General features: G+C 39.0%; 1 protein-coding gene across 1 annotated transcript; it reads right to left on the bottom strand.

Annotated features, from left to right (window-relative positions):
• Positions 1 to 1,056: 1,056 nt before the first annotated feature.
• Positions 1,057 to 7,476, bottom strand: LOC133367905 (olfactory receptor 13G1-like). The gene is made up of 2 exons (XM_061591992.1): positions 7,342 to 7,476; positions 1,057 to 2,031 (listed from the first exon to the last, which is right to left on the bottom strand). The coding sequence occupies exons 1-2, from the start codon at positions 7,474 to 7,476 to the stop codon at positions 1,057 to 1,059; spliced, it is 1,110 nt and encodes a 369-aa protein (XP_061447976.1).
• Between the last annotated feature and the right edge of the window lie 3,303 nt (positions 7,477 to 10,779).

The following is a 10,779-nucleotide window of genomic DNA, read 5'->3' as shown; positions in this document are numbered from 1 at the left end:
GCTGGGTCAGTTAAGATTAAATTAAAAATTTACCATCATTCCTCTCTGCTGCTGTTTATTTTTTTCTTGGCTGTTTTCTTTCTTCGTATAGAATTATTTTCTGATTCAGCACCTGGAAACCTCCAAAGCCAATTGCATATTAATCTGTCCAATGCTGACAACTAACTCCTATCTTGTTCTAGATATATATACTTAATCAAACTATGGCATTTTTTGAATCTTTCTTTTAATAAAATAATGGGACTGTTGGGAGAAAGACCTTTGAGACATCCCCAAGAAAGTGATAAATAATCATTCTACTGTTTAGTTCAATATTCGGTGCACTTTCAAATACCCAACTTATCTTTATCAGAGAACTATCAGTTCATGTGTAAGCACCGCTGTTTTAGACACATGCTTAATTCCCCCCCTGAAGTCTAAGAAACATAAAACTGCTTAACATTGGCTGGAACATGATACTAATATTTATGCTGTCTAACACACACACACCCCTCTCTTCTATTATTATTGTTGCTGTTGTTGTTATTACCCACACTTTACAAGCAGGCCCAGGGCAGGGTTACAACAATTTAAAACTCAGTATAAAAAACAGATCAAACAAATAGGGCTGCTTCTGCGGCCTATATACCTCATCCACCCAGAGTTGTAGGGCCCAGGGGGTGGTGACGTGGAAAGGCCCCCCTGCTCACCTACAGGTGTGGCAGGGGTAAGGGGTAAGCAGAACAGCTTGCCCTTGCCCCAGCAGAGGCTGGTTGCCCGATACCTGTATTGCAACAGATTGCTTATAGACAGTTCCCATACCTAGGTTTTCCTTCTGCAGGTTAGTTTAGGGGGTCTTGTTTATAGTTTAACAAAGTGGCCCTTTGTTGAACCCAGCTTGCTGTGTCTGTGTATTACTTCAACCCTCGACCACAATTGTTCCAAAATCATATGGCATATATTTTATTGCACATGAACAATCTAACAGTTTACTTCTGCCAACTGTTCTCCTCTTCTGTTCCTGCCCCTAACAACAACAACAGCAGCCACAATTTTGCTATAGAAGATATTTGCAGATCAGACTTGAGGTTTCCAGAGCAGCCTGCCTCTTCCAATAATTGCCTTGAGTGCCTCTTTTACTTCTTTGTTTCTCAGAGAATATATGAGTGGATTAACAACTGGTGTTACCACTGAATAAAGGAGAGAAACAAATTTGTCTTTGTCTAGAGAGTTGTCCGCGTTGGGCTTTATACCTGCATATGTGTAAATGACTGAAGAGAAGAAAAAACTGACTACAATGAGATGGGAGGAACATGTGGAGAAAGCTTTCTTCTTCCCTTCAGTGGAACGGATTCTGAAGATAGCTCTCAGGATAAAGAAGTAAGATGTTAGAGTCAACCCACAGGTACAAATAGCATAAAACACATCTGCCACAAAAGACATAATCTCATTTAGGCTGGTGTCAGAGCATGAGAGCTTTAAAAGTGGGGGAAGATCACAGTAGAAATGATTGATGATGTTATAACTGCAGAAGGACAGCTGCAGCAGAAGTCCAGTATGGACAGAAGAATTGACAATCCCAGCTACCCACACTACACTGGCTATGCCAACACACACTTCCTTCCTCATGATGACTGTGTACTGCAAAGGATGGCAGATAGCAGCATAACGGTCAAAAGCCATAAATGAAAGGAGAAAAAGCTCTGTTGACAAACACCATATGAATAGATACAACTGTGTAATGCAGCCATGGAAAGAGATGGTGTTTCTGTGGATCCAAAGAGTCTGGAGCAATTTTGGAGTTGTAGCTGAGATAGAAAATACATTCACTAGGGACAAATTGATGAGCAGGAAGTACATAGGAGTGTGGAGTTTCCTGGAAGTGCATATGGTAAAGATGAGGAGGAGGTTACTAACTAAAGCAGTAGCATAGATGAATGCAAATACCCCAAAGAGAAGTGTCTGTAATTCTGCAGAGCTAGTGAGACCGGCCAGTATAAACTCCATCATAGCAGACTGGTTCTTTATTTCAGTATCTCTGATGCCAGTGTCCTAAACAGATAAATTGTATTGTAAATTGCATTAATTATCATAATTCATACATAGTTCATAACTTTCTCTCTCAAACACTCCAGTTTCTTCTCACCCTTTCTTTCTGTGCAAAATTGAGAAGGCATCTGTTTGACTTCCCCAGTCATTTGCAAGATTATGGGAAACAAGTCTAAAATCTCAGAAAATGTTGACACTTAGATACAATTCCAAGCACAACAAGTTAGAAATAATTCCTAATGACATCAAACATGCCGAAGACTGTCAGGTTGATTCCCTTCCCCACCCCCAAGAAAAGACACCTTGGCATTCCCATTTAAGCAGTTTACATCATTTGTAGGTAAATGTGAGCATTTGTTGAGACATACTGATGATTTTTCCCAGTTTGGAAAGTCTGCATACATAGTGCTTCCCTATGAGCTGGTTAATTAATTATTCACTAATAGGCAAAAAACCTTGCGGTTTAAGAACATACCTATAGCCAAGATATATTTCTATCAAACTTGAAAAAGCAGGGAAATTGTGCAGCTATAGTGAATGCACCAGGGGAGCAGGAGACCTGAACTCCTCTCTGAGATATTGGACTGCCCTACAAATTTGTCAAAATGCAAACACAATTTGGGTTGGTCTTTCACTGTCCAATCCACTTCCTGTGTAGCTTGGAAGAATTTGGTAACATGTGCCTCTGAGCATACGGTGAGTGGTGGCAACACCTGCCATCTCTAAAGAGAATTATATTTTTGTATGTTTGTTTGTGTTCTTCTTAAATTGCTTCTTTCCTGTGTTACTAATATTTCTATAGAAAATCTAAACTAGAAAATTTTATTTCCCTCATTATTCATCCTAGAAATCTGTGTCAAATTTATTTTTATTAATTTCAAAGCCATTTTATTGGTCAATGTCATATGATGGTGAAGACAGCCTTTTGTGTTTCAGATTGGAGGTTATGTTCTATTTCTATTTTGGGTGCATTAACAGTTGAATCTGAAACTGCAGTTTGATGTAAAATCAGACTGATTACAATATGTTGCTACTTCCAATGACTCTAGCTGTTGGAAAAAAAGAGGATGCGTGTTTTCAGCCTCCTATGTTTAAACCACTTTATTTAAGGCAAGGTGGGCACATAGAACACACCTAGAATTTTGCTAGAATATATTTCACCTCCCACTGTTTTATCTTGTGCAAATTGAGACACTCCTGAGGTCCACTGCAGACTATTCTGCAGAAGTCAGTGCCGTTATTTATTGTAAACCGCCCAGAGAGCTTCAGCTATGAGACGGTATACAAATGTAATAAATAAATAAATAATCCCACAATTATGTTTGGAGTTCTTTTAGTGTAAATTTTGCAAAGTGTTGCTGTACTTCACATCTTCACAGGAATAGAAACAAAAAAAATGATTTCCTATAGGAAACTTCACTAAAAGTAAATCAGACATATTTAAAGTGACCATCTTAACTATATCAACTGTCTTAATAATGTTGCTTCTTCCCTGCTAAAACAAGATCAGCACAGCATGTATTCTTTCTATTATTTGGCCTGGTTGCAGGTGTTGCCACCACTTACCATATGCTCAGATGCACATGTTACCAAATTCTTCCAATCTACAGAGGAAGTGGATTGGACTGTGAAGGACCAACCCAAATTGTGTTTGCATTTTGACAAATTTGTAGGGCAGTCCAAATTGTGCAGCTATAGTGAATGCACCAGGGTAGCAGTGCATTCACTATAGCTGCACAATTTCCCTGCTTTTGAAATTTTAATAGAAATATCTCTTGGCTATAGGTATGTTCTTAAACCACAAGGTTTTTTGCCTATTAGTGAATTTCCCTGCTTTTTAATCTGGGAGGTAAGAAATGGGATCCTGTGCAAGTTTGCTGAGAGTGGATCGATCATTTGGATGCTTATTGAGTTCAGTGGGATTTACTCCCCTGCAATCATGCTCACTGTTAAAACAACATCAGCACAGCACATCTCTTATTTCTGTTATTTGGGCTGATTGCAGGTGTTGCCACCACTCACCATATGCTCAGAGGCACATTACCAAATTCTTCCAAGCTACACAGCAAGTGGATTCGACTGTGAAAGACCAATACAAATTGTGCTTGCATTTTGATAAATTTGTAGGGCAGTATAATATCCCAGAGAGGAGGTCAGGTCTCCTGCTCCCCTGTTGCATTCACTATAGCTGCCCAATTTCCCTGCTTTTTAAAGTTTGATAGAAACATCTGTTGGCTATAGGTACATTCTTAAACTGTAAGGCTTTTTGCCTATTAGTGAATATCTATAATTTAAGATACACAGATGATTCCTTACTACTCGCAGAAACTAGTATTGAATTGAAACGAATGCTGATGAAAATTAAAGAGGAAAGCACAAAAGCAGGACTACAACTGAACATCAAAAAGACTAAAGTAATGACAACAGAAGACATACAGTGCCTTGCCAAATAATCAGACCCCTGACTAATTTCATCCTGTATGATATTTTATTTTGAAACACTGAAACTCAAAATCAATTATTGTCAAGTGACATTGGTATTATGTTTGGAAATGTTTATAAGAAACAAAAAAAACATGAAACATGCAGCTTCGCTTACCTGCGCGAAGCTCTGGGGAGCGGTAGCACAGTTGCGGCCGAGAGAGAAGCCGCAGTAGCCATTTGAAAGAAGGGAGCGTCGTGCGTCGCACTGGGATGACGCACGACGTTCCATGTGGAGGGGACGGAGCTAAGGGCCTATTTAAGCCCGCTCAGCCCCCTCCGACTTCCTCTTGACTCGCGATGCCCGTCCCGCCCTCCCTCTTTTACGGTGTGCCCATGGTCGCTTCGGGGCCGAGTAGGAATTTTTATCCTGCCCACCCTCGTTGGCGGGCAGGTTTTTTGCCTGCTCCACACTTTGGGGATGGAGGGAACTGGGTTAGAGGGTGTCATGATTAATAGGCTGTGTTTTGGCTAATTTGGCTAATTTGGTTCAAATCACATTATTAATATAGACATATTTGGACACGGATTCGGTAAAGTGCGGGATGGGAAATTAGTAACGACAGCTAGGTGCCCCCCTTAGGCACCTTTCAAGGTGACTGGTGGTTCCGGAGGCCTGTCTCTCAGGGTTATACGGCCCGAGGGCAGGATATGAGCTGCTTTTGGGGCCAACTTACCTCATCCACCTGAGGGTTCTACGGCCCCGGGGGGTGGTGACATGGGAAGGCCTCCCTACTCACCTACAAGGTGTGGCCGGGGCAAGGGGTAAGCAAAAGGGGGCTTGCCCCTGGCCCCAGCAGGAGCTGGTCACTCGAGAGCTGTAGGGCAAGCTGTTTGCCTATGGTTAGTTCCCGCACTTAGGTTTCACCTCTGCAGGTCGCTTTAAACGTTCTTGTTTATAGTTAATAAAGTGGCCCTTTATTCAACCATAGCTGCTGCTGTCTGCATCTTATTTCACCCATCGACCGCAAATGTTGCAGCAGATCCCTGACTGGCATAGCCTTGCTTTGGACTATTCGGCCTGGCATTGTTTTCTGCATGCAGCAGCATTTAAGTGATGCTTCAGCAATAGTCTAGTCATTTCAACCATTGCATCTGTAGCTGCAATGATAATTTTTATATTATAAGCTGGTAGCAAAGGGTTGATCACACTGCGATGACTGTAAAACATTAGTCATCCCGAATTTGTCCTATCAATTTCAATGGAAAGTAAATTCAACTATCTTAATTCTGCATCCATCCCAAGGACTTGACTTCTTTAAATGTTTTGTATAGTGTCAACCAGTACCTTGAGACAAGTTTAGTAAAACAGATCTAAGAGGCTCTACTGTCTCCTCCTCTCCTGTATATTAGTTAAGCAATTCTGGCTGGATCAGGGATAATACGATCATGACACTAGAAACAGACTCTCGATAGATAGATATCTCTTCATCATCTTAGAAACTAAATACCACACAGCCAAAGCAGAAAGATGAATGCTATGTGTTCCTATCCACTATTAATGCCTCTTCTGACTACCAACACTTTATGGGTTGGATCCTAAAACAATTTAATTCATGGAAGATAACCTGTACAGACACCTGCATCCCTGAACACTATGAGAGGGGGGCTGCTAGCAGAGGGGAGAATCACTCAAAGTCCAGCTTGGATTCCAACAAATTAACTCAAGAAACCTTATGGAAGGAATGTTTCCTATCTACTCCAGCCCCAGCAGCACTCTGTACCCCATTTCACATTGTTCTATTACTCTCCTGACCATCTAAACAGGCTTTTTGAGGCACAAGAGTGACTGTAGGATGAGGAGAAAAAAATGTATCTTAAGATCTTAGTCTATATGTTCATGGAATGGTATGTTGATGTTGAAGAGCACTCAAGGCCTATGGTTTTGTACCAATATTGAAAACTGAGATATAACATTTTACTTTCCATAATTACTTTACAAATGGCCATCAGATAATGTGCTGGCCATCCAAGGCTCCAACCCAATGTTACGCATATCTATCCCAGTGCTGAAGACCTCTACCAAATGTTAATGAAAATATGGTAAGAACTTTGCCCACCATGTTAATAAGAGGGGCAAGGGGTGATTGAAAAATAAGCAAATTATAGCATAACTATGATTAAAAATAAATAACATATTCTTCAACAAAAATGCATAAGCTGGTATTCACATTTTCACAGAGATATTGTAACTGACATATCTTACTTGCAATGATCCTAAAGACAAGCAATATATTTAAACAAAGAAAATGAAAAAAAATCTAACAAAAAAGTAAGAACAATAAGGAAAAAAGATAAAAAATAATTAAATATAGCTAAGTGAGGTTTCATTTATACAGTCTTGGTGAGAGTCATATATTGGCTGGGGAAATTGTATAGGTGAAAATAGGGTCATAAAACAAATGATGCTGAAATCTTAAAACTGCATCTTGTATGCTAGTGATTTATGAAAAGTTGTCACTATTCAATAAACTTGTTAGATGCTGCTTACCTCTTGTTATTTCTTCTATTACAGGTAATTCTAGGGATTTTTTAAAAAGTTTCTTCCCAAAATCTATTGTAGCACTGAAATATGTCTAGCAATTTCGATTTTGAATTAGCATCAGAGAGAACCCTATAAAAAGTTCCAGTGTCAATTTGTGTTTAACATTTTGGAGACAGAATTTGGACCTTCATGTTTTCACTACCACCACCCCAATTTACAATAAGGTACAATTCAGATGCAGTATTTAAATTCAATTTTAGTTAATTAGCAGAATGCTAAGTGCCTTGTCTTACAGGTGTAAGGATCTTGCGGGAGCTGGGTCAGTTAAGATGAAATTAAAAAAATACCTTCATTCCTCTCTGCCGCTGCTTATTTTTTCTTGGCTGTTTTCTTTTTTTGTATAGTCTTGAATTATTTTCTGTTTCAGCATCTGGAAACATCCAAAGCCAATAGCCTGTCATCAGTTTGAACAATGCTGACATCTAGTTCCTATCCTCTTGTAGTTATTAACACTTGCTTAATAAAGTCATGGCCATTTTGAAATCTTTGGGACTATTGGGAGAAAAACCTTTGAGGCATCCCCAGGAAGATAAGAATTCATCTTACTGCTTATTTCAAAATTGGGTGCATTTTCAAATGCTCAACTTATGTTTCCACAGAGAACTATCTGGTTTAGGCACATGCTTAACTTTCCTGTTGAAGTCTAAGAAACATAGAAGTGCTTAACACTGGCTGGATCATTACACTAATATTGATGCTGTCCAACACACACAAACACACACCTCTTCTTCTTCTTCTTCTTCTTCTTCTTCCTACTACTACAACTACAATGACTACTACTACTACTACAATGACTACTACTACTACACAATTCATAAGCAGGCCCCAGGGCAGGGTTAAAACAATTTAAGATTCAGTGTTAAAAACAGTTCAAACAAATTACAGTCACAGGAATAGTGTTGGTCCTCAACACACATCTCAGGTGTCAAAGGCCAAGGTAAGGAGATGAGTCTTCAACATTTGCTGAAACTGTAAAGTGAAGGTGTCAGATGCATCTCTGTGGGGAGGGAATTTCACAACTTAGGGGATGCCACAGAGAATGCCTTCCCCTGGGCCACCCCCAAGCTTCAGAGAGGGTTTACCATTGACTCCCTCTGAGGCTGAGAGGTAGTGACTGGCCCAAGACTCAGAAATGTGCTTTTTCCTGCTTTTCTGACCATCTCACAGATTGAATAAGTAAGCTTTCAGTCTTTTTCTCTCTTGTGTGTAGGAGTCAGACAGGTTTAAATTTTGAAGAGGGCAATTGTTGTTGTTGTTATGTTCCTTCAAGTTGATTACGTCTTATTGTGACCCTATCAATCAGTGACTTCCAAAACCATCTGTCATGAACCACCCTGTTCATATCTTGTAAGTTCAGGTCTGTGGCTTCCTTTATGGAATCAATCCATCTCTTGTTTGACCTTCCTCTTTTTCTACTCCCTTCTGTTTTTCCCAGCATTATTGTCTTCTCTAATGAATCATGTCTTCTCATGATGTGTCCAAAGTATGATAACCTCAGATTCATCATTTTGGCTTCTAGGGACGGTTCTGGTTTAATTTGTCCTAACACCCAATTATTTGTCTTTTTCGCAGTCCATGGTATGTGCAAAGCTCTCCTCCAACACCGCATTGCAAATGAGTCAATTTTTCTCTTATCTGCTTTTTTCACTGTCCAACTTTCATGGCCATACATAGAGATTGGGAATACCATGGTTTGAAGAGGGCAATATTGAAGCTTTAATCCAGTACTTGCTTTCCAGAGTGAACATACCCAGAGTAATCCCCATTAAATTCAATAGGACTTCCTTTTGAGTAGACATGGTTAGGATAATGCTGTAAATTGATGGTACGTTTGAGTGAACATATGAAAGAATTGTGTTTGTGTTGTATATCTTTCTCTGCCCCTCCAATCCTATTTTTAAAGCAATCAGGCAGGGCTTACTTAGGTATCACTCTTTTTATTATGTAGGAAACTAATACTGATTTTATTTTTTTAATGTTCTGCAATGATCAACTGGTTTTGACAATAAACTATTATATGGGGTGTATACATTTTTACATATCCAGTGTGTGTGTGTGTATGGGAATCTTTCCAACAACCCTGTGAGGTAGGGTTGCAGTCTGGAAACCAAGGCAGCTTACAATAAGAAATAAATTCCTTTAAAATCCAATAAACATAAAAACAAGTATAAACAGTTGCAAAACAGCTTAAAGTGGCATGATTCTGAATTTTGGGTTGCATGAATGAAGTTGCTTATCACTTGAGGTTGCAGTTCTGTCCCTGTTTGAGTAAGCCCCACTGAATACATAGGGACTTGCTTCTGAATAAATAAACATAGGATTGCACTACAAATATCTTTACAGGTTGTGTAAATAATAAGTATATTTGATAGTCATGCTTATGCAAATATTTCTTCATTTTTCATAGTCTTGGTTTTTTCTTACTGTTAATTCATTCAGATAAGCAGGCATACTATATGACATCCCTGTTTATTAATTTGTTTCAGGAATAGTAAATAGTCATGGTAAAGTCTGGCACTTAGGACCTTTGCATAACTCCAGATGCTGCTGGGCCACAATCCCCATAATTGGCCGTGACTATTGTTAGAATAAGCAAACTTGCATGTTCCCTTTAAGGGATATTTGGGGAAATATCCCATGTACCTGTTTACCAGCGATGTAACTTCCTAAAGGATGGGGTTACCTGGCTTTCGCTTCCTTCTCCTTTGACTGGGATTTTTGCATATTTTCTATTAACCCTGAGGAGAGTGAAGCATGCACATGCTCCCCTCCAAGATAACCATTACCATGGACTGCTACTTTTCTTTCACCTAAGCTACAGTCTATGTTTCCTGAACATATGAAAGGCTATGAGTAAACATTCTTTATCTTTTTACCTAAGAAGATAGTGTCTGCTCTTATTTTTGCCTAGGGAAAGGTGGGCTGGTTTTACTCTCACTTCCACTGCTTGCATTTCAATCTCTGCTAAGAAATAGGACCACAAAATTGTACCTATTTCATTTTTAAATGACCAAACAGGTTATGTTAGCCCAGAAATAAGTTGAGAATTAAATCAGATTTTTGGGGTTTTATTTTGAGTATTTTTGGTGTATTTTGTTTCCCCCTTTTGCCCTGTTACCAGGCACTAGTTTTTAAAAAGACTTTTTTGCTGCTTTTTTTTCTGAGTTGCATCAGCAAACCAAAGCTCTTCTCAGACCAGCAAGATAGAATGTATCAGCATAACAATACAGTTTTTGGAAGACTGCCAGAGCTAACTGCTGTTAACTTTGAACAATGGGAAAATAGGATTAAAATTACTCTGGGTGCAGAAAAGGCTCTTTACTGTATTGAAAAACCAATAAATAAGCGATTGGCAAGACAAGGATATGATTGCAAAAGCTATAATTTATAATGTGCTTAAGGATGATCAACTGATCTATGTAATAGAGTGTAACACTGCCAAGGAAATGCTGGATAAACTCCAAAAAGCGTTTGGTTTTACAAGTTTTAGATCTCAGACAATTTTGATTCATGAAATGATGCTAAAACTAGAAACAAAGAAAGACTGTGAAAGGCATATAACTTCCCTGATAAGTATATTCAGCAAGTTAAAATTAACTGGACTTGGATTTAATGACCAACAGAAGTTGGGTTTCCTTATGGGCATGCTGGGAGAAAAAATTGAACCTTTTGTTTCTCTTTTAAACCACAACCATGAGATTGAATTTGAAGAAGTTCTTGCAAAG

This window comes from Rhineura floridana, chromosome 11 (genome assembly GCF_030035675.1).
Source record: "Rhineura floridana isolate rRhiFlo1 chromosome 11, rRhiFlo1.hap2, whole genome shotgun sequence".
In the NCBI taxonomy this organism is placed as follows: domain Eukaryota; kingdom Metazoa; phylum Chordata; class Lepidosauria; order Squamata; family Rhineuridae; genus Rhineura; species Rhineura floridana.
Note: the sequence above shows the minus strand (reverse complement) of the source record. Positions and strands in the feature narration are given on the sequence as shown.

Bases quoted from the DNA above. Each gene is read 5' to 3' on its own strand.
- LOC133367905 (XM_061591992.1), bottom strand. From the start codon at position 7,476: ATGTCAGCATTGTTCAAACTGATGACAGGCTATTGGCTTTGGATGTTT. The intron at 2,032-7,341 runs GTATTTTTTTAA...TTATCTGTTTAG, and splicing joins AGCGGCAGAGAGGAATGAAG to GACACTGGCATCAGAGATAC.